At 39.3% G+C, this 25,269-nt stretch overlaps 1 protein-coding gene across 1 annotated transcript in view; it reads left to right on the plus strand.

Annotated features, from left to right (window-relative positions):
* Window positions 1-25,269, plus strand: part of LOC136869155 (insulin-like growth factor-binding protein-related protein 1) — a 145,455-nt gene that overhangs the window by 89,156 nt on the left and 31,030 nt on the right. Inside the window, exon 2 of the mRNA XM_067144828.2 lies at window positions 8,122-8,278. Coding sequence (XP_067000929.2) covers window positions 8,122-8,278 — 157 coding nt within the window. The remainder of the gene's footprint in view (window positions 1-8,121; window positions 8,279-25,269) is intronic.

Genomic DNA, 25,269 nt, shown 5'->3' on the forward strand with positions numbered 1-25,269 from the left:
TACCGTAGAGTAAGTGCTTTCCGCACTGCCTTTTTGAACTCCGCTTCACATTAACGTAAACATAAATAGTCAGAGGGATTATGAATAAGAGAACATCTAACTTAATCTTGTCGAATTGTTTCTCCGCCTGATTGCAGCATTGTAGTTCCGCACCCATCTACAGCAAAATATGGCGTCTCGGCATTTTTTTTTAAATTGTGTGGCTATTTCTAGCCGAGTGCAGCCCTTGTATGGCAGACCCTCGGATGAGGGTGGGTGGCAACTGCCATGTGTAGGTAACTGCGTGTTATTGTGGTGAAGGATTGTGTTGTGTGTGCTGTGTGAGTTGCAGGGTTGTTGGGGACAACACAAATACAAAGCCCCCGAGCCAGTGGAAATAAACAATGAAGGTTAAAATCTCCGACCCGGCCAGGAATTGAACCCGAGACCCTCTGAACCGAAGGCCAGTATGTTGACCATTCACCCAACGAGTCGGACCAGCTCAAGTAATCTGCTATTATCACAATACTGACTAATGTGTAGCTTAATCCATTTCCTACAGATACATTTATACCGGACGAGCTGGCTGTGTGGTTTGGAGCGCGCGGCTGTGAGCTTGCATCCGGGAGATAGTGGGTTCGAATCCCACTGTTGGCAGCCCTGAAGATGGTTTTCTGTGGTTTCCCATTTTCATACCAGGCAAATACGGGGGCTGTACCTTAATTAAGGCTACGGCCGCTTCCTTCCCACCCCCAGGCCTTTCCTATCCCATCGTCGCCATAAGACCTACCGTGTCGGTGCGACGTAAAGCAGCTAGCGAACAGATACATATAGCATACAGTGTATTGCAGAACATCATACATTTCATGTTACATTTATTAATCCAGGGATCATGTTTACGACCCTGGTAGCTTTGTGGACTGTTCACTGCTTCATATAACATATTGATGTTTTATTACCACATAACTAAATGAGCACACCTCTTGTATCTTTCTCAGCAACATACTTACAGCAAAACAAAGAAACGTCACTACACGAGTCAAACATGGATGATTTGCGTGACGACGCGTCAAGATTGTTATAATTAAATATCTAATTTAAAATAAGTAAATTCACCTTAGTATGACATACATTACATGCAACAGCCAGTTTACGTTACTCGTTTCGAAATGTCATTCACTCTCACTCGTAATGTAAAATATCACTTTCCGTGGCTGTTGCAGTTTAACTATTAATTGCGCTGGTAGATGTGAGTCATCTGCCTTGAACGCTGATTCTTTCAACATGCCCCGTGTATAAGGCATGAGATCGGGGGGACAGGATGGGTACGAGAATGGAGTTCCGCGAGAAATTAGGAGATTTCCGAAATGTCGCTGCTGTAGTGTCTCTCCCGCAGTGTGGACCGTACCTCTAACTTGTTGCCTCCATTGTTGTTGGAGGGGTAAGTCTCTGGCGTTACAAAAAACGGCGCAAATCTCACACGAATGGGGTAATAATACAGTCTCTATAGACTGCCCAGTTCACTGTTCTTCGATTCCATGCAGCATCCTCGACGAAATAAGGGCCCAATATTCCATGACGGTATAAGGGCCACTGTGTAGTGGTTTCTGTATAACGACATCAGACCGTTCAGAGACTAAAAACGAGTTACATTATTTGTCGGTTGATATAGCCATCATGGTGAATAAGGCTTTCATCTAAAAACCATAAGTTGTAGAAGAAAGCTGGATCCTCATATATCATCGATAACACTCGACTGCAATACTGTAATTGGGCTTGCTCATCTGTTAAACGCTGAACAACTTGAATGTGATATGCAATTCCACCCAGATCTTTAATCGTCCACCAAGCAGACCTATCACTCAAACCGAAATTCGGCGATATTCGTCGTAGACTGCGCTTTAGGGTTTGTAACGCCTGTTGGAGAAGTCATCCATGACTCTCGTTTGGGGTGACTGTTCTTCGGCACCCTGTTGTCCCCTTTCGTTGACTTAAGACTGATCCCGTATGACGGAACTTGTCAACGACAGCTAACATTGTTCTGTTATTTAGAGCCTTCTCATTAAACCTCTCCCCGCACTGTTCTTTAACGTGAAATAAACTCGGTCCATTCTGACGCCTCACTCCGGATAAATGGAAAAAATGTTCCACGATAAACACCTTCTTCTCTCTTGTGCGAACTACAATTGCATAAATTAAAACAACACTGAATTCACAATATGTCCGATAAATAAATACTTCGTTGCTAAGAAAACGTGGACAGACGATAAGCAAACATTTTTGTGTCGTTTGTTTTGCCGCATACAGTACCATATGTATCATGTAGGGGGGTAGGGGGGGGGGGCAGGGAAATGGAAGACTCGCTAGACCTCGGATACCCAATGCCGAGGCGGAAGAAAACAATATGTGATGGCCTGCAGTGTCTTAAGTCCCCAGAAATGATCAACAATATCATTAGACTGACTGAGCTGTGTTAGTTGAGGTGTGCTGTGATGTCAGCGATGGGCACAACAGCTAGCCTGATGTAAACACCAACACTAAATCATGGTGTGTTTAATCAAACAGTAAAACTGCATTATTGATATAAATATTACTTAGAGCTGAAGTTATTTTTTTTTGCTAGGGGCTTTACGTCGCACCGACACAGATAGGTCTTATGGCGACGATGGGATGGGAAAGGCCTAGGAGTTGGAAGGAAGCGGCCGTGGCCTTAATTAAGGTACAGCCCCAGCATTTGCTTGGTGTGAAAATGGGAAACCACGGAAAACCATCTTCAGGGCTGCCGATAGTGGGATTCGAACCTACTATCTCCCGGATGCAAGCTCACAGCCCCGCGCCTCTACGCGCACGGCCAACTCGCCCGGTAGAGCTAAAGTTTGATATATCCCCGTGTCAGTAGGATCTACAGCACAGAACATAGCTATTTTAAGTATTAAAACTCTGGCACATAGAGAAGAGAATGGACTCAATTGTTTGAAATAGAGAGAACGACGATAAGGGGAAAAAATGGGGAGAGGGTTGACCCTGGTCGGGGGTATAAGAGGGAAGAAATTGAAATAAAGTAATGTGACATATTCATTCCCACCCACCTAAGATGAACAAAGCACATTATCTGTTATTCATTTACTCGAATAATGTAGTAAATCTTTTACAGAATCGATACTTGTAGTTTATATACAGTATCTGCCTTCTTGTGTGATTTGTGTCTGTTCACAGTTCTTAGTCTGAATAATACTATTTTATGTTTCATGCCCGTTCAATTGATATATATGAGATAACTCTGCGTAGCAAGTTTTTACGATCGGATGCCTTTCCTAACGTCGACCTCATCAGAGGAGTTAATGAGAAGAAATGAATAACATGATATATGATAGTAGGGAGAGGGTGAAACCCGATGCCGGCACATAGCCAATAGCACCAAGGGGTCTTCTCAAGGATTCACGCCTCCATCCGTCGGACGAATCGGCATCAATAGCGGCATATGTCCTCACACCATATGAACACTGCGCACAGGTTTGGAATTTAATCCAGGCTTTTGGCACGCAATCTAGTGATTAGAAATTGTGTGCCACCATCTCTCCTACCCCGCCGGCCATCATTCTGATGGTGCCATTTATTCGACCAATGGGACTCGAGCTCGAGCCGGTTAACCACGGTGTCACACCATATAGACTTGACGCCTTAACGATCATGACCACCAGGCGGGCAATTGCTATACACATACGCGTATTTTAAGAGACTCCAGTGTGACGAAATGTTGTCCCGCAAGAATTCTTTAGCGTGCAGCAAGCCAACGATACGAAATTGGTGTGCCTCATCTTGGCCATTGAGAATAACCTAGACACACTTCTTTTTCGCACTGATATGTAAAATCTTTTGACGAAAATATTTTTATTCGTTTATTTGTTTTGAAGTACATCCAGGTTTATCTCTTGAATTTTGCTTCAAAAAATGGAAATATTACGTATTTTCTGTTATTATTTTCATGTCTTTTTTTACTGCGTTAAATAAATACATAAATAAATAAATAAATAAATAAATAAATAAATAAATAAATAAATAAATAAATAAATTCACACCTCCTCAATCAGGGCATTATCAGATTTATATTTTAGGATACTATTGTTAGATATTAACGACTCTTCTCAAATAAATGGCTTTGCTCAGCGTGGCCTTCGTAATAGCCTATGTTGGGTCTATCTTCATAACTGATTCTATGGTCACCGAACATATAAGGCAGAGTACTAAAATGCAATATTAAATAGAGGATGGTTGCCTAGTTCTACGTCCTCTTAAAACAATAATCTCCGCCACCACTATAATATGAAAAGACGCGACCACAACTCAGAATGTCATTAAGAGTTTTCCAAGAAAGTTTGTATATCTGTGGCAACTTCTTAACTTCACTCCCCGGAATGTGGTATGTATATATCAAATAAACTAAAAGTACTCACAAACCAGAGCCTGCAGCAAATCATGAATGTGAAGTGGGTGAATGATGTCGAATGACGATCTGTGGAGGGTAAAAACCAGCATTCAACTGAAGATCAACCTAAGAAAAAATGGTGGACTTATACATTTAGTAAGATACATGAAGGAGTTGAAATATCGTTTCTACACTGGAATATGCTAAAGGAACGGAGATAGGGTCCCCGGAAAGGAGAAGAAGAAGAATGATCGAAAGCATATAATGGAGTATATTTTATGCCGCCTTATGGTCTAGTAGGTGAAATAAAAATAGGTCAAGTGCATACGTGCTCTGAAGGATCTTAACTCTTATCTGCATTTTTGACAAATTACATTTACCGTCAAATTTCGTGGAATAGTTATACAATCACATGAATTATCAATATAGGGGGTGTGATCAGCTCAGTGGCTTAGCTGCTGGCTTCCCACCCGGAAGGCTGAGGTTGGAATCCCGGTCAATCGCAGGTCGAGATTTTCATCTCAGGAATCACGTGACGTCAGGAAGGGCATCCGGCCTTAAACCCTCGTCCAAAACCAAAATGAGCCTGGGTGGCTGCAACGACCCCAGAAATAACTGGGACGAGTTGAAAAAGTTTATATGAATTATCAATGTACCAAACAATTACTTTGTCCTGTTTACTGGAATGTTAGCATACAAAAATTTATACTGTGATTTGTTCCGTGCATGTGGATACACTGCGATAAAATTGACATGTTAACAGTAGCGGCGGTTATAGGTAGGGCAAGGGGGGCAGTCGCCCGTCCCCCGCTTTCTGGAGAAAACATTACAATTTTATTCCATTTTACCAGGCTGAAACTAGCAATTATAGGAATTATTTTTTAAAAAAATTGTACAAGCTCTGCTGTCTTATCTAATTCTTTCCATTATTTTTTCTAATTATAAACACAATTATTAGCGGAAATTTGCACAAAATGTGTGGTTCATCGCGACTAACCGATTTGTATAGCGCCACGGCAATTAGTCGATACTTGGCTTGCGAAGAAAATGAGTTTGCATGTGCTGTGAGGAAGGGTAGCAGGGGTATATTTTTGCCAAAGTCATGGACACTGAGGTATGATTCATCCGCTTGCCACGCGCATTCGTCAGTCTGGCAGTCTCTTTAGTGTCTGTTAGTTTCTTAGTGTGTAGTCAAATACTAAATGATTTAATTTTATAATCACGCCGTACTTCTATTTAATTGTAATGCATGTGTAATATTGTTCCTTTGGTGAAAGTTTTATTGTATAGTATTGAATAAAAAATATCACCTATTATTGTTGCATTTAAGTTGGTGAACTGTCAACCTTCACCTCTTTCGAAATTCGTTCAGAGAACATAAGAAAACTTACAATATTTTTAGCTTTTTTTTTTTCAGTTTTAATGTATATATATATATATATGCCCCTCCCCTCCTCCTTTCACTATATCCCCCAAACCCGGGTACCATTTGTTGTTGTACAGTTTTTGCCCTCCCCCCCCCCCCACCTCACCCCATTTCTAATTCCCAATCGCCGCTACTGGACATGTACATAATAGACTATAAATAACAAACAAGAAGAACAATACGAGAATATCTATCAGAACCTTGAAGACGGTGTTGTTGTAACCAGCTATGGCCTCCACCCTCTAATTCACAAGCGTGACGAAGAGCTGTAACGTCATTTGTTTGAGCAATTTACAAACAAGTGGCTGTGCAGAGGTCGTTTACATCTTCAGTCAAGTATGCACTTTAGATAGGGACTTGCTGCTTCCGCCCATACGTACTGCACTGAGCACTGGCGGCAAAGTGAGATCAGCTGGTCTGGTAGTTTTACCATGTGGTATTCATTAAATGAGCAGTTACCCTAGCACAGGAACAGTATTGTAGAAGGATCAAGACATCACGATAATAATACTAAACCCGTAAAACACTCATCCAACTGCAGTACTATCTTCTTAACATACACCAGGGTGTCGGAATTGAGTTCTAAAAGGCAGACACGGTTCCATTGCATCTTAACAATATTGTCTCCGATAGTATCAAGAATTGATCCTTCAGCTTTGTGTACAGGAGGCGAATGCGTAGCAAACTGTCCTTCAGAGCTGGATAAGTACATAAATAAATAGGTCAACCATGTTATTATTAATCATAGTCAGGTAACTTTTACAATAACTGTGAAGGTACATGTATGGCACTTTTGTAGCCATGTCACCATGCGATTATAGTGTTACTTATCGGAGGATATACATCCAAGAGGGGTGGATGGCTTCCTAACACTGCGGACATAGTTCGAACCCTGACTAATATACGTGGATTTTTAAATATATCATTTCCATGTGGTTCGGATTACATGTAAAACTGGAATTCCAGTGGATGTTACCATACATTTTAGTAAGACCCATGAAGTAGTTGAAATACCGTTTATATACTGGAATATGCTAAAGGTACGGAGATAAGATCCGCGGAAAGAAGAGGAAGAATAATAATAATTGAAAGCAGAGAGTGCTTCACAGCTGGATCAATCAATCAATCAATCAATCAATCAATCAATCAATCAATCAATCAATCAATCAATCAATCAATCAATCAATCAATCAATCAATCAATCAATCAATCAATCAATCAATCAATCAATCAATCAATCAATCAATCAATCAATCAATCAATCAATCAATTAATCAATCAATCAATCAATCAATCAATCAATCAATCAATCAATCAATCAATCAATCAATCAATCAATCAATCAATCAATCAATCAATCAATCAATCAATCAATCAATCAATCAATTGATCTATATTCAGGGCAGTCGCTCAGGTGGCAGATTCCCTATCTGTTTTTACCTAGTCTTTTTTTTAAATAAATGCAAAGAATTAGGAAATTCATTGAACATCTGCCTTGGCGAATTATTCCAATCCCTAACTCCCCTTCCTATAAACGAATATTTTTTTCCAATTTGTCTTCTTGAATTCCAACGTTATTCCTACTTTTAAAATCACCACTCAAACTTATTCGTCTACTGATGTCCTCCCACGCCATCTCTCCACTGACAGCTCGCAATATACCACTTAGTGGAGCAGCTCGTCTCCTCTCTCCTAAGTTTTCCCAGCACATTTTTCTTTTGTTAGAAATCACCCAGAACAAATCGAGCTGCTTTTCTCTGGACTTTTTCCAGTTCTTGAATCAAGTAATCCTGATGAGGGTCCCATACACTGGAACCAGACTCTAGTTGGGGGTCTTACCAATAGATAGGTCAAGAGCTACTGTGGTTCAGACAACAGGAATTACTGAACAAGGAGGCAGTTACATAAGACTACAAGACTGCATTATACTCTATTAACTGAACTCTCAGATATTTTAGCATTTTATTTGTAGCCTGCTCTACAGCGTCAGAAAGAGATATTTTGCGGCCAATGTGTTGTACTTTCTTTCGTATTAATTGTATTAATTTAATAGTATTTCAGATGTCTTGAAACGACATGTATAGTCATTGCGATATAAAAACTGTTTATACTGCGATTTTGCACTGTAATTCATGGCCATGTGACTATTCTCTGATTAAAATGTTATACTACATTCGGTTATCACTGTGTGGCCCGCCATGGAAGCGGTCCGTCTTCTCTGAGGACTGGGTACACAAACAGAATGGACTTCCTTCAGGGTGGAAGGTTAACGTGGTGTGTTCTGTTTCAGGACGAGCCAGAGGCGATGTGTGTGTGTCAAGAGCTACAGCCAGCTTGTGGTTCAGACAACAGGACTTACGACTCCGTGTGTCAACTGAATAAGGAGGCAGCTAAGAGAGGATTTAGCGACGAGCTGTATCTCAAACACTGGGGACCTTGTCTCTCTGGTGAGTAGCTACTCACCTATCTGTCTAATTAAGAATGTGAAAGTATCACTTGTCTGTAAATGTGATTAGTTTTAGATGTAGCTTTCACCACAATTTTTTCCAATTCAGGGAGTTAAGTTTAGACGTTTGATGAAAACTACATCTAAAATATTTTCTCCACTACACGGATAAACATAGAATCATGGATATGTTTGAGGGCTTAAAAGACCTCGGAACTAGTAGAGATACTTTTTCGTTGTTGAGGATACAGATAATGCATTCTTCACAGAGGAGATAAAGAATTCCATTGAATCGAAGTAAAAATTAGTTTGTTCACAAAAGAATGGTAAGGATAATGAATTGTGTGAAAGTGAAAGACATTCTGGACCTCGTAAATATAAGATTATTTTGCACTCGTAAAATGCTGCGTTCGGATGTCACCATCGGAAGCCCTCAGTATGGTTTTCGGTGGTTTCCCGCCTTCATGCGAGACACATACTAGGGCATCATCCTTTTTCTTTCTTTCTTCCTTTCTTTCTTTCTTTGTTATGCCCATTCAAAGAGCGCGTTTGAACTTGTTCGCTGCCCTGATGGTTTTCGCCTTCTTATCCTCCAAAGTTTGCCTTTGCTGGCAGGACATAGTGTTTACAGTGCACTATGTCTTCTGGTATAGGCTAGAGCAATTTTGTTACTTTCATTGATCTGTCTCAGCTTTATCCTTAGCTTTGACAAAATGAAAGTGACTGAGGTATGAGTGATGCTAGTAATGCCATTTCTTCTGCAGCCAGTCCCTGCTATGAATGGTGTGAAGATATTGCTCATAGGGTCGGTTGGTGCATGCATTTCAGTGGGCTTGGCAGACTGATATGTAATAGCAACTTCTGGTTCAGTGAGGAAAGCAACGGGAAACTACCTCACTCCTCATTTCCCTAGAACGCCTCTTCAGCGATGCCTAGGCCATCTATGACAGCTGATGGCGGAGCTGTTGAGGATCCAACCAGCCTTCGGGCTGATGACTAAACATGCATACATCCTCCAAAGATCTCTTGATGAATGCACTGTGTTGCATCTTACGTTCTGTGGACCACTTCCTACCAGTTTTATTCTTAGGTTTCTCCATGAATTCGTGCTTGACTATTATTGTACTAAAGCCTCCACGATCTTCTATGATGTCCGTGATATTCATTTCAGGAGGTCCACCTTAGTTTCTTTTAGCCAGTTTATTTTGACCTTCTTTGAGTTGATTACTTTAAATAATCTTTTGGCGAGTCTGTCGCTGTACATTCTATAGATATGGCCATAGAATTTTCAGGCGTCTCTTCCGTACGGCATCAGTGAACCTGTCAGCTAATGAGTAGAGGTCCGCTATTCTCCTCTGAATGCACATTCCATTTTATCTCGTGGGACCATTTTCTGGAGAATTATTATTATTATTATTATTATTATTATTATTATTATTATTATTATTATTATTATTATTATTATTATTATTATTATTATTAACCATCCTTGTGGTAGAGAGGTGTCGTGCCAGTCTCTTATTCCAAGGCTCTGGCTTGTTTTAAAGCCAGCTCCAGGATTTTAATGCTGGACTGAGGACTAGAAGAGGTTCACTTGAAACGAAATTTTCTCAAGCTCTTAGTTACAGGACGAGGGCGCACAATGAGAAGATGAAGATACTGACCTAGTATACATAGGTGAAAACTGCTTGCCAGGGTTACAATGGTGACAGGAAATTGATGAAGCCAATTTCAGATGGATTTCCAGCCCAAAAACATATCCATATTCACTTATCATATTGAGTAAATACCACAATATCTTCGCTGCAACCATTAAAGACCTGTAAACATCCTAACGTCAGCTAACTCAGATAGTTTCGCGACCACGACGGGAGAAGAGAGAACTAGGGCTGGGAATATAGCGGCCGTGGACTTAAGGTTCTGCCTAATGTTTGTCTGGTGTGAAAACCATGCTGAGGGCTGCCAATGGTGAGATCCGAACCCAGCAACTCACGAGTGCAAACTTACAGCTTCGCGGCCTACACCACGCAGCCAGTTCGCTCGGCAAGAAGGAGATTACTGCACCTCACTGTTTCTGGTGCCTCCTAACGGTGGCGGAAACACTCCCCGTAGTCGTCTCTGACCGTACCATGGATGTCGTGTCAGCAGGCAAAGAATTACGTCTAAATAAACGTATCACGCCATCCATGTTTTTGAATGGCTATAAGAGATGTCCGACTGGCCTTCTGTTCAGAGGGTCCCGGGTTCGATTCCCGGCCGGGTCGGGGATTTTAATCTTCGTTCGTTCGTAATCTGTTTACGCTCCAGGTTCGGTTTTTCCCTCGGACTCAGCGAGGGATCCCACCTCTACCGCCTCAAGGGCAGTGTCCTGGAGCTTCAGACTCTGGGTCGGGGGATACAACTGGGGAGTATGACCAGTACCTCGCCCAGGCGGCCTCACCTGCTATGCTGAACAGGGGCCTTGTGGGGGATGGGAAGATTGGAAGGGATAGAGAAGGAAGAGGGAAGGAAGCGGCCGTGGCCTTAAGTTAGGTACCATCCCGGCATTTGCCTGGAGGAGAAGTGGGAAACCACGGAAAACCACTTCCAAGATGGCTGAGGTGGGAATCGAACCCCCCTCTACTCAGTTGACCTCCCGAGGCTGAGTGGACCCCGTTCCAGCCCTCGTACCACTTTTCAAATTTCGTGGCAGAGCCGGGAATCGAACCCGGGCCTCCGGGGATGGCAGCTAATCACACTAACCACTACACCACAGAGGCGGATGGATTTTAATCTTAATTGGTTAATTCCAATGGAACGGGGGCTGGATGTGTGTGTTGTCTTCATCATCATTTCATCGTCATCATGACGCACAGGTCGCCTACGGGTGTCAAATAGAAAGACCTGCACCTAGCGAGCCGAACCCGTTCTGGGATATCCCGGCACTAAAAGCCATACGACATTTCATTTCACTATAAGAGATTACTGATTTTCTCATGAAAATTCAAGATCTTACGTTTTCCCAAACAATGAATTCCACACTGGCTTTGATAGGATGGCATAATGCTTCGGCTGATGTAACAGCACTATTAATAGCTTAAGGAGGTTTTAGAATATAAAGCCAGATTTAGGGTGGACATATTCTTCGTGTCATACTTTAAATTAAAGAATCTAGTTTATAGTTTTACGTGACTGTAGATATCGTGATTATAACCACGGGACTTCCAGTTTTACGTGGAATACGAACTACAGGGACGTTAATTTTTCAAAAGTCACACATCTTTGGCCGGGATTCCCTCCTCGCCCGCCGTGCTAAGAAGGCCAGTGACGACGTCGCTCAATGAAATTCAGAGGAGAGTGCAGTAATTTGAAGTAGAACTTGTTCAAAAACTGCTCTGTGTATTTCTAAGGAGGGTGGCGAACAAGTCTCAAGTCTCATGTATGCAGGACTGAAATGATGCGTAGTCATGATCATGATTGTACCAAATTATTCATAATAGAAATACAAGATGCAGTTACCAAACGTGTTCAGTCGTCTAAACTTCAAATAAAAAACGAAGAGTGTGGCCACACTGTATTTCCTTTTCCAACTGATGACCGTTTACACTTCGGCGATGAATATCAGCTGCTGACAAATAGTATTTTTCGAAAAGAAAGGAAAAATTATGACGTGGACGTGTTTCTAATGTTACACTGAAATTAAACTCTCAAGATAATATTTTAACCCGTTGTTCCGTTTTTTTGTTTTAGAATATTAACATTACCGTTTAGATTTAACCCCCTCTTTGCATTGCGCATAAGTATATCATTAGTGTATTACGCTGATGGCTAGACTCCTTGGCTGAATAGTCAGCGTTGAGGCCTTCTGTTCAGAAGGTCCCGGGTTCGATTCCCGGCCGGGTCGGGGGGATATAATCGCGTCTGATTAATTCTTCTGACTCGGAGACTGGATGTTTGTGTTTGTCCCATTCAGACAATATATCACACTACCAACCACCATGGAAACACGTGATTACATCCCTCCATATAGGGTTGGCGTCAGGAAGGGCATCCGCCCGTAAAACAAGGCGAAATCCACATGTCCTCCACATTTCGCACCCGCTACCCCAGATGTGTGGAAAAATGGTAGAAGAAGGATAAGAAGAGTATATTACGTTGATGTTCATGAAGTCGTCAAATAATAAAATTCCATTCAGTTTTCTTATCGTTCAAATTTATGGACATTCCTTCCCAACTGTAATATTCTCGATACGTCACGTGGACAGAGATAAGTAGAAGTAATTTGTGAACATGCTACACTTGACTATTACTTTAATAATACAGGACCATAATTTTATTCGGGCACGCTTGCAATCCATCTCTATTTATGAGGCATTACATGCGAATTTTGAAACTTCATCATTTCTATTAATAACGGAATATCTAATTTTGGGCCCTATTATATGTGTTAGGAGGCACAAATCCCATTGTTTATGGAAATATTCATATGATAACTTTAAAGTATTTTTGTACTGTGGGAATTGTAGAAGATGTAAATGTATATTACAGTACAAACATCAGTTTTCAGCGTGTCTACGATGGCTACGTTCTGTTGATCCACTATAATAAAGAATAGTATCCAGTTTTTACATGTATAATGATAACAACCTGTTGTCTTAGTAATGAACGTAGGTTGTTTTCGTGGCTCATTGTATTAACGTAAATACATAAATAAATGAATACTGGATTAAAGCCACTATATTTATTTAATGAAGCCGAGATTTCAGCCAAATTGCATTGGCCTTCATCAGGGCATGTTAAGTTCTGCTTCCACGTTTCTTTGAATTTCTTTGCTCACTGTCGGAAGCAGAACTTAAAATGCCCTGACGAAGGCCAATGCAATTCGGCTGAAAACTTGGGTTCGTTAAATAAATATAGTGGCTTTAATCCAGTATTCATTTATCTATTTACGTTAACCTGTTGTCTTATTCAACCTGGACGTTGGAAACCTAGCTGTTGGGTAGATATCCATGCAGACCCGTCTCGTAGATCCTTTCACCAACAGAAACTTCTGTGTTCACAAACATACTTCACAACAGCGGATATTTCTTTTTATATTGCAATTGAATTTCCTGATACTACAGCTTGCATACAATTCGTTTCACAAACTACAGGATGTCTCATATAAACTAAGACCGTCGAAGTGTCACTTTTACTCTCCGATACGTAAGCTGCAATATGGGAGGATCGCACATAGTTCTTGACCTTGCAAGCAGCCTGCTCGTGTTCGACCTGGCAAGCATCAGTCGTCAGTCTGAATCCCAGCTGTTAACATGGTGAGACAGTTATCATTGCAACACCGTATTTTCGTATTGTGCCCGTTCGCATCTCGTAGACCAACAACAAAATGGCGGCGTAGGAAGGTATGGCCCATGCGATCTACTAAGGCAATGAACTTCGTATCAATGCAACGTATAGGAGGTTATGTACGTCACGGAAAGGATAGGTTTCGAAGACACTGGAGAACAGTAGAGGCTCATTTGAATTGTTTAAAAAAAAATATAGCAGCGGGTGAATTGTTTAACGAGACTCTCAAAAAAATTACTTCACGGAGACAAGACGCAGATGCGAGCAGATCTACATATTCGACGAATATACTTACCTATAGAAGAAGAATATTAATTATATATATTCGCGACAGCATATAATTAAAGTATTCATCGCTGTATGCAAGTAGAAGAGCCGAGAAAAAAATATAAATATATAAAATATTGGTGATATACGACGGATTTGGGCTAATAAGCAGCAACGTAACGATCGAAAGAATCGGAATTCACTTTTGTGAAATATTAAATATCTACATACGAGAAGATTATAATTTCCGTAGCAGTAAAAATAATAATTATTTACGGAGAAAATATTTCACAGAAAGAAAAACTTTGACGATTATTTTAAATAACAGAAAAATGCAGAATACTATGACTAATTACTGCCCACAAGGAATTCTTCTCATTGTCTACAGATACAAGATGATGACTGTCTGCTAATTCATCAAGATGGACCAAACTGGGGATATGTACCGTCGAACCAGATGACCAGTCGGAGAGTATTGGACAGGCCAACCAGTGGAGATGATGACGTTGGATGAGGATCGGCCAGCCAAAAGACCGGACGATATGGAGTGGTCTGACGAGCTATGTGACCAGCAGATGACCATGAACGTCCAGCCTAGCCAGAGATCCAGTTCCAATCTGAGGGTCTAGCAGCAACAGAAGGACGGAGCAACCACCAGACCAGATGTAGCAACTGACGAGCTAAGTCCATACTTTTCTATAGTAGAGTAGTTTCTTGTAATCTGCACCCTCAATCTATTTTGGCATGTGCTGAGAATTTGGTGATTTATGAAGTAATTAAGAACGCGTGTGTAATATAAGTAAGGTGTGAAATACTTAAGATTTTAAGATTAGATGGAAGTGATGAATTAGAATGATAATATCACATATACCGGATACTGCACTAGCACGTCGACAGTGGAACTAATATCCGATAAGAGAAAGGTGTGTTACTTGTGTAGAGCTAGAATCAATGAGTCTAAGTCACTAGTAAAGGTTCGATTAATCGCGTTTTACCTGAGTATGGTTTACGTCACGAAATACCTGCGCAATACGATGATCATTGACAAATTAAGTATTCCTTTCGTCAGAGAAAGAGGGCATATGAATTCGTATTACTGTAATTAAATAGAGGTTATTGACTGCGTATTTTGCTAAGCAATTCTTGAATATTTAGCATATGGTTTCGGAGTTATGGCTATATGCATGCGGCTAAATGGAAGCCGATAGTATGTTAAAGTATCGACGGTATTGTATTGAAATGTGGTTATATATTGATGAATGGTTTAAGTGAAGAGATTTAGTTATGTTCTACGGGAAGTGTAAGAATTGCAATTTGACGTGCTAATGATTTATTAGTAATATAAGGTGAGTTTCTATGCCATATTTGAAAATATACGTCAAGAAGAGAATTCCGCGCAGATGACCATTTCAAGGTAAGGTAAAGATGAATTATGTAGAATTGTGTATCGTGACAGTGATATTGTGTTTGACTTGGGTGAATAACAGGTACTGCGTAAGAGAGAGTGTTCTTATATATGACGCAATAGACTCATGATTGATTATATATCTAGTATTTCGTGGAGCGGTGATCTTACAGGTTGATATGAAATATCTGCATTCTATATTATCCATACACGTTCAGTAGCACGAATATAAATGAAATATTGAGACAGTGCAGATTTTAAGAGTACATTGAGCCACTAATAGATGAGTGTGTAGATTAGAAACTATTCGAAAAGTTAGTTAGATTTTTTTTAATTTCTACTTAAATAAATATGATTTTAACTCAAGTATTTAAAAACGAAGAATATTACAATGGTTAGTTAGGAGCCAGATATCGTAGGCACGAGGGTGGTATTGCTTTAGCTCGTAAGTCGTTACTTGTTCACACTTGAAAGATATTACCTAACACTCGGAGTTCAAACTTATGAAAGACTTTAACTTATGAATGGAAGGTCGGTGAACACTGCCACAATTTAATACACGCGAGAGTGTATACTTGGGAAACATGTCTCATATGTTGTGAGGATAACTTTAATAATTAACAGAGCAGTATTTACAATATGAAAATTTTATTTGATTCCTTGAATGCTCAATGATCGCAAATATTATTAAAAAAGATGTAATACTTTCGGAACATGGCTACGAAGGTTCACATGTGTATTTATTGGAATTTGAACTTTATTAATGAGAGAATGTTAGCATTTTTTTTTAGTTCCACTATTTTATCTTAAATGAGCCAGCGCTGACTCTAACTTATTTTTAAATGATGAGATTATACGGAATTAATACTACCCAGATTTCACTATATCTCGAATATAAATTTTTCTCAATAAATAATCTAATATATTTTCTTTAGTATGTGACTGTGTTATGACTTCTGTTCTGGCAACGTTTAGAGTTAAGTTAGTTGATAAGTTTACTAGATGTAAGCAATTAATATCTTCTCACAAATGAAATGCGAAATACTTTTATGTTATCGGTCGTCGTTCTCGTGCATACTGATACTTACATGTTGCGTACCCCAGCGGTCGGAATCTCTTCAGAAACCACGTTAAACAATTACATATAAAATCTCAGATTTTATGGGCGGAAAAAGGATACCCTGAGAAGAAATAATGAGCTACCGGGATAATCTTGCACTGACCGCTGCAAGAGCGGGTGCAAGTAGTTAAAATGGCTGCCCAACTGTGGGGCAATTGAAGAGAAACACACCGTGGGAAAGTTATTAAAATGACGCCGCAATGTGTGACAATTTGAAGAGAAAGACACCGCGGGATCATTGAATATTGGTCGCCAGAGGTAATTTTTGACATCTCAGCGTGATTAAAATGAAGAAAGACGCCGTGGGAACTGTTGTTGCCAAAGGATGTAATAAAATGCCGCAATAGTGGAGCGAGTGAAGAGAAATACACCGTGGGAACGCCAAACAATGTAAAAAGTATTGGAAACGGTCTTCATTCTGAAAAAAATTAAATGTCGCATTAATGGGTGGCGACTGAAGAGAAACACATTGCGGGAGTGTAAGAAATAGTCTGATAACTTATATTACTTAATAGGCAGTCATGTATCCAAGCTCGAAATGTAGGTATCGGGCATAGAAAACATGTCACTAATGTGTTGAGTAATTTATTTCATTATTACCACATGGCTGAACCTGTGAAGATATATTAATAAGGAATTATTGTATTTATTAGATGAATGCTTCTTTTTAATAATAATAAGCTAGGATAAGGTGATTATAAGTCAATATGAAATGAAACTTAGTTAATTTTTATTATGGTATAGGCTGATGGCCATACATATAAATATGGAATGCAGCATAACGGAATTTTAATTTATTTATTTCGTAACATGTTCCGAAATGTGAACGAAATCATAGGTTTGAACTCTTGGTCTGGTTGTTGTTGGTTTATCTGGTGAGATGGTGCCGATCTCCAGGAAGGTCCATCAATATTATTATTTACTGAAGAGAAAACTTCAAACTAGTGCATATAGTGCAAACCTTGAACTATTTTAAACCTTGTAGACTAAGTTATTGTGGTGTGTGTGATATAATATTTGATATTTTGTGAACTTAGAGGACTGTTAGGCAAATAAGTGATTTTTAACAAAATAGAGAGCTTAATATAAACTTTGAGATATCGAACCGAATATATTTTAAACGACATAAAATGGCAACACAGGGTAGAGTTCAGACAAGAAGAGAACAAGAAGAGGAGATGAGAAGAGCTCAAGAGAAACAAGAGGGAGCGCCATTATGGTTTCTCGAATATTTGAAACAACAACAAGAAAAAGAGAGGAAACTGGAAGAAAAAGAGAGGAAACTGGAAGAAGAAAAACAGAAAGAGAAACAGGAGCGAGAAGAAGAAAGGCAGAAAGAGAAACAGGAGCGAGAATAAGAAAGACAGAAGGAGAAACAGGAGCGTGAAGAGAGAGAGAGGAAACTAGAAGAAGAGAAGGAAAGAAGACGGATAGAAAAGGAACGAAAGCAACAAGAACAATGCGAAGAAAGAAAGAAAGAGCATTATGAGTTGATGCAAGAATTGCAAAAGAAACAAGAAGAATGGCAACAGAAACAGAAAGAATCTTTAGAAGAATTTGTTAGGAAAATAGAAGACGAACATAAAGGGATGATCGAGGAGCTACGCAAGAAACAAGAGGAAGTGACTGAAGAAACAGCGAAGACACGGTTAGAAGTAGGTGAAGTTAAGAACGAAATCCAAAACATGCAGATGAGGTTGACTGAAACCATGGAAAATAGAAACAGGGAAATACACGAGGAAATAAATAAAATAAATGAAATGGTAACGGAGAACCAGGAAACAATCCGAAAATTAGAGCAAGAGAAAATAGATAATATAACAGTTAGTATGCAAGGGTTAAATCTAAGACAGCAAGACTTAGATGAAAAATATGACCAAGCTGCGACCAAAGTAGCACAGAAAATTGATGAATTGAAGCAGAAAATAGAAGATAACAAGCTGGAATCGGAACGAAAAATTGAAAAGACAGAAGAGGAGATGAAACAGATGAGAAGAGAGATACAAGAGATGAAGGTGGAATCGCACACGGCAAAATCAATGGGCTCAAGCGCTAGTGATAGGCAGAGAGCAGTAGAGGTACAGATTAATGAAAGAGAGAACACACCTTCAGGGATAAGTGACCCAAGTAGAAGAGATTTGGAAATATTAAACGGTAGTAATCAAAGTGAGGGAAGCACGATAATTAATATCATTAAAAATTACGACGACCGCCCAAAACATTTTGACGGTTCGGTTAAAACCTCACCAAAACAATTCCTTAGGGACATTGAGGAATATTTTAGGGAAGGAAAAATCCAGGAGGAAAAGAAATTGAGAATTATCGAAAAACATCTGGACGGGAACCCAAATATTTGGTTCCAGGCTTTCAAGTACACATTCCATAATTACGACGAGTTTAAGGTAGCTTTCCTGAAGAAGTTCTGGGATCCTGAGATCCAGCAACAGCTAAGATTGGAGCTGTACTCAAGGAAATTTTCGACTGCAGGCCAAACACGCTTTAGTGATTTCTTCTCCCTACAATTTCATCGTTTTCAGGACTTAGATTCTCCACCTAGTGAACTGGAGGCAATTAAAACTATTCAGAGGCAATTACCACTCGAAATACAAAGATTATTAGCAGCCTCTGATATACAAACTGCTATTGACATGGAGAGACGATTAAGACAGATCGACCTAACGTCATCCTGCTTAATAGAGAGGAACCCCAGAAATATAAGACAAATAGAAGCAGTCAATACGCTCAGCTCCGAAATCACTAACCAAGGACTAGATAAAGGTCATGAAATTAGGACAGAAGATTGTATTAGAGCCCAAAACAAAGAACCAAGAAAATGTTATTGTCAGTATAGTGGTCAACAGCACGGAAGATGTGGGCAAATTGGAAATAGAAATAGTTTCCAGTATAGGAGTAATACTCGATATGGGAACAATAGAAGTCGACCATATCAGAGGAACAGAAGGCGATACGATGAGAGGAGAAGACCTACACAATATAATCAAAATGAAGAGAATAGGCGATATCTTCAAGAGCTAAGAGAAGAGAGACAAAATAGGAGCCGATGGGAGGAAGCCATCAAAAATAAGGATATAAACGGCGACCTCGAAGGCGCAGAAAGTCTCGAACTTCAGAATTATAAACGAAGAAGACAGGAAGAAGGCTGGAAGGAACAAGAAAGTCATGGGAACACAGAAATTTCCCAAGCATCTGAGCGAAAAAAAAAAACGCCGATGATGAACTAGTTAAACACGAAATTGTAAATATTAAACCGTCAATGAATATTGTCAAAATTCGCAGTTGGGTAGTAGCACAAATAGATCATTGGGACATTCAACCTGAAGATTTAATTAAAGAAGATACTTGTCACGAAACTCAACCTAAATTCAAGTTACCAGTAATAGTTGTGAGAGTGTTCAACACACGATTGTACTGTTTAGTGGACTCTGGAGCTAGCATAAGTGTAATGTCATATACCTTATTCCAAGAGCTAAATCAGAAAATACAGATACCAATCATACCTGTATCTGGTGTAAAAATCCGAGGCATAATTCCAGACAAGTCTGTTGAATGCAAGATACAAGCCTACTTAAGTATAAAGATCGGAAAATATGAATTTGAGCATCCATTCATGGTTATGAAGAAAATAAAATACAACGTCATTTTTGGAATAGACTTCATGATAAGCTCTAGGATGACAATTGATATGGATAAGGGTGAAATTCGATTTCCAGTGGTAGAAAATGATGGAAATAGAACTGTAGAAAGAGTTCAAATTAGTAGCACACTTGAAGAGAACGAATTGTTGAAGATTGAGGGAAAAGAAGTGGATCTATTGGACGAAGAGAGCCAAGAACTAGAAGAAAGAGATCTTAACACAGAATTAGAGCCGGAATTGGTCATGAGAATTGAAGAGATAGTTACAATCGAAGAGGAAAGCTGCGAAAAACCCGAAATTTGGGAGGCTATTACTCAAGCTGCGGTATCTGCAGAAGAAAAACGAATATTGTACAACATCATAAAGAAATATATTGAAGTTTTTAGTGATAAACCTGGGCAGATTCCTAACTACAAGTACAAACTGATAGTTACTGACTGGACGCCATATAAGGGAAAAATATATGATGTGCCAGAGAAGTATTTCACTGAAGTAAAACAAATCATCGAGGAAATGTTAGCTGATGGATTGATCGTGAAGACTACCACTCCATTTCTGAACCCTATAGTAATTGTAAAGAAAAATAACGGAAAACTTCGTTTGTGCCTTGATGCACGAGTCCTAAATTCCAGACTGATTCCAGAGTATAGTCAGGCCCCTAAAATTAAGGACATTGTGAAGAGATTTCGAGGTCAGAAATATTTTACGAGTATGGACTGCACAGCTTCATTTCACCATATTGTACTTGAAGAAAAGTCACGGTTATTAACAGGTTTTATGTTTAATAACCAAACATATGCCTATTGTCGGTTGCCTTTCGGATTAAAAGTCAGTTCGGCAGTATTGATAAGGGCACTAGACAGAAGCCTAACGAGTGAAGTAAAGGACTTCGTAAATTGTTATGTTGATGATCTAGTCTTTGCGAGCACAACCTTCGAAGAACACTGTGTCAAATTGGAAAAGCTATTAAGTAATTTACAGAGAACTGGCTTCAAAATAAATTTATCAAAATCTAAATTTTGCCAAAGCCAAGTACTTTTTGTAGGTCACGTGATCGATGGAGAAGGAATAAGACCAAATCCCGTAAAAATAAAGGCAATATGCGATTTCCCAAGGCCGACTAAAGTAAAGCATATAAGGCAATTTCTTGGGTTGACTGGATTCTTCTCAGACCATTGTGAAGGTTACACAGATACGGCTGCACCGTTACAGAACTTGCTCAAGGTCAACAATAAATGGAAGTGGAATGATGAGGCAGAAGAAGCATTCATCAACATGAAAGAGCTGATGAAGAAAAGTATTAAACTGGGATATCCTGATTATCAACAGAGATTCATAATTCAAGCTGATGCATCACACGTTGGTGTAGGAGCATGCCTATATCAAGAAGATAATGAAACCAAAAGACGAACTTATTTGGCATTTACCAGTAGGAAACTTAGAAAACATGAGCAACATTATACTACTACTGAGCTTGAACTACTCGCAATAGTGCACGCATTACAACATTGGAGACGTATAATTTATGGCTACCCAGTAACAATACGGACAGACCACAAGGCGTTGACTTTTGGGTTAAAAGCCGTCATGATCAGCGAAAGGATAACGCGATGGATGTTATTCACGCAACAGTTCGACCTAAAGATTGAACATTGCAGTGGAAAGGAAAACATCTTAGCTGATGCGTTAAGTAGAAACCCACATGAAGGTGAAGAACATGTGCTAACAATCGAACTGGATACTCAAGACGAACAACTACTAAGAAAGTTAGAGAATCTGAGAGAATTTCAAGAATCTGACCAGAAATTAAAGATCATTATCGATAATTTGGTTAACAGGGAATCAACGCCAGAACTTACAAAGAAATATGAAATCGTAGACGGAATACTATTGAAAGTAGTGGACAAGATCAGTAACAGCAAAAGAATTGTAATACCGGAAGGGCTACAAAGAGAATTAATCTGGCATACTCATAAGATGACAGGACATGCTGGTATAGACAAGGTTATAGGGACAATAATGGAGAAATTCACGTGGAATGGATTACGAAGATCAGTAAGAAACATAGCAAAAACATGCGATGTGTGTCAGAGAGTAAAGCATAACAATTACACATGCGGACATAAACCGATCCCAATTATACCATCTAGAGCTCAGGAAATTTATGCAATAGATATTTTTGGAAAGTTGCCCACTGCTAGGAAGGGAAAGAAATATATACTAGTGGTTATCGACGTATTTTCTAAATATATTTCATTGCAAGCCATACAGAGAGCCAATACTAAACAAGTTTTACACGGCCTCATTAATAAGACATTTCCTGAAATGGGAAAACCTGAGAGAATCCTTACTGATAGAGGGACACAATTTACTTCAGTTATGTTCCGCGAACGAATAAGAAATGAGGGTATCAAGCATACGTTATGCTCAGTTCGTCATCCAGCAGCTAATCCCGTAGAGAGATATATGAAGGAGATCGCTAAATTCGGGAGAATATATTGTAGTCAACAACATTGGAAATGGATAGATATGCTAGATATCATAGCTGAAAGCTTAAACAACACGGTTAATCAATCAATAGCCCAAATTCCTAGCGTAGCCCATAAAAATGTTCACCCACAGAGAACATGGGACAGCATTTTCACTATGCAGCTAGAGAAAAAGCCAGATCCTCAAGAAATAAATCTAAAGATCCAACAGAGACTCAAGGATCAGTCTCAAAAACGGTTAAGAAGACTACGGAATAAGAAGTTCCATCCACATTTCAAACAAGGAGATCTAGTTCTGGTTAAGACTGCACCAATATCAAACGCACCAGCAAAAATATGTGCTAAATTTCTGCCGTTATATAATGGTCCCTACAGAATCGAACGCGTACTTGGGAATAATGCGTACGAAATAGCAAGTTTAAATGGCAAATATCGTAACGTACATAATGCATGCAATATCAAGTTGTACTTCCAAGAGAATCAGCAAATGTAACAAGAACTTAAGAGATAAGAAAGTCTAAAGCCATTAAATGACCTACCATTGTGAAATGCGCAAAGAGGAAGGAATAAATATCTTTATTACGACCACTAGAATGAAGAAAAAGCAGTTGCCAAATACATGGTAACGGGACATGTAAACAAATTAATGCAACTAGGACGTAATCGATATCAATCTGCTGATATTCGATAATCGAATAGATAATATCGCAATGGCAGAGAATATACGAGATGCAAAGTCACATTTGAGATTCAAGTTAACAATGAGAAAATATATCGTGACCAATATATTTTCTTTGTGCCAGGGGGATTAAATGTGCCCGTTCGCATCTCGTAGACCAACAACAAAATGGCGGCGTAGGAAGGTATGGCCCATGCGATCTACTAAGGCAATGAACTTCGTATCAATGCAACGTATAGGAGGTTATGTACGTCACGGAAAGGATAGGTTTCGAAGACACTGGAGAACAGTAGAGGCTCATTTGAATTGTTTAAAAAAAAATATAGCAGCGGGTGAATTGTTTAACGAGACTCTCAAAAAAATTACTTCACGGAGACAAGACGCAGATGCGAGCAGATCTACATATTCGACGAATATACTTACCTATAGAAGAAGAATATTAATTATATATATTCGCGACAGCATATAATTAAAGTATTCATCGCTGTATGCAAGTAGAAGAGCCGAGAAAAAAATATAAATATATAAAATATTGGTGATATACGACGGATTTGGGCTAATAAGCAGCAACGTAACGATCGAAAGAATCGGAATTCACTTTTGTGAAATATTAAATATCTACATACGAGAAGATTATAATTTCCGTAGCAGTAAAAATAATAATTATTTACGGAGAAAATATTTCACAGAAAGAAAAACTTTGACGATTATTTTAAATAACAGAAAAATGCAGAATACTATGACTAATTACTGCCCACAAGGAATTCTTCTCATTGTCTACAGATACAAGATGATGACTGTCTGCTAATTCATCAAGATGGACCAAACTGGGGATATGTACCGTCGAACCAGATGACCAGTCGGAGAGTATTGGACAGGCCAACCAGTGGAGATGATGACGTTGGATGAGGATCGGCCAGCCAAAAGACCGGACGATATGGAGTGGTCTGACGAGCTATGTGACCAGCAGATGACCATGAACGTCCAGCCTAGCCAGAGATCCAGTTCCAATCTGAGGGTCTAGCAGCAACAGAAGGACGGAGCAACCACCAGACCAGATGTAGCAACTGACGAGCTAAGTCCATACTTTTCTATAGTAGAGTAGTTTCTTGTAATCTGCACCCTCAATCTATTTTGGCATGTGCTGAGAATTTGGTGATTTATGAAGTAATTAAGAACGCGTGTGTAATATAAGTAAGGTGTGAAATACTTAAGATTTTAAGATTAGATGGAAGTGATGAATTAGAATGATAATATCACATATACCGGATACTGCACTAGCACGTCGACAGTGGAACTAATATCCGATAAGAGAAAGGTGTGTTACTTGTGTAGAGCTAGAATCAATGAGTCTAAGTCACTAGTAAAGGTTCGATTAATCGCGTTTTACCTGAGTATGGTTTACGTCACGAAATACCTGCGCAATACGATGATCATTGACAAATTAAGTATTCCTTTCGTCAGAGAAAGAGGGCATATGAATTCGTATTACTGTAATTAAATAGAGGTTATTGACTGCGTATTTTGCTAAGCAATTCTTGAATATTTAGCATATGGTTTCGGAGTTATGGCTATATGCATGCGGCTAAATGGAAGCCGATAGTATGTTAAAGTATCGACGGTATTGTATTGAAATGTGGTTATATATTGATGAATGGTTTAAGTGAAGAGATTTAGTTATGTTCTACGGGAAGTGTAAGAATTGCAATTTGACGTGCTAATGATTTATTAGTAATATAAGGTGAGTTTCTATGCCATATTTGAAAATATACGTCAAGAAGAGAATTCCGCGCAGATGACCATTTCAAGGTAAGGTAAAGATGAATTATGTAGAATTGTGTATCGTGACAGTGATATTGTGTTTGACTTGGGTGAATAACAGGTACTGCGTAAGAGAGAGTGTTCTTATATATGACGCAATAGACTCATGATTGATTATATATCTAGTATTTCGTGGAGCGGTGATCTTACAGGTTGATATGAAATATCTGCATTCTATATTATCCATACACGTTCAGTAGCACGAATATAAATGAAATATTGAGACAGTGC

This window comes from Anabrus simplex, chromosome 1 (assembly GCF_040414725.1).
Source record: "Anabrus simplex isolate iqAnaSimp1 chromosome 1, ASM4041472v1, whole genome shotgun sequence".
In the NCBI taxonomy this organism is placed as follows: Eukaryota; Metazoa; Arthropoda; class Insecta; order Orthoptera; family Tettigoniidae; genus Anabrus; species Anabrus simplex.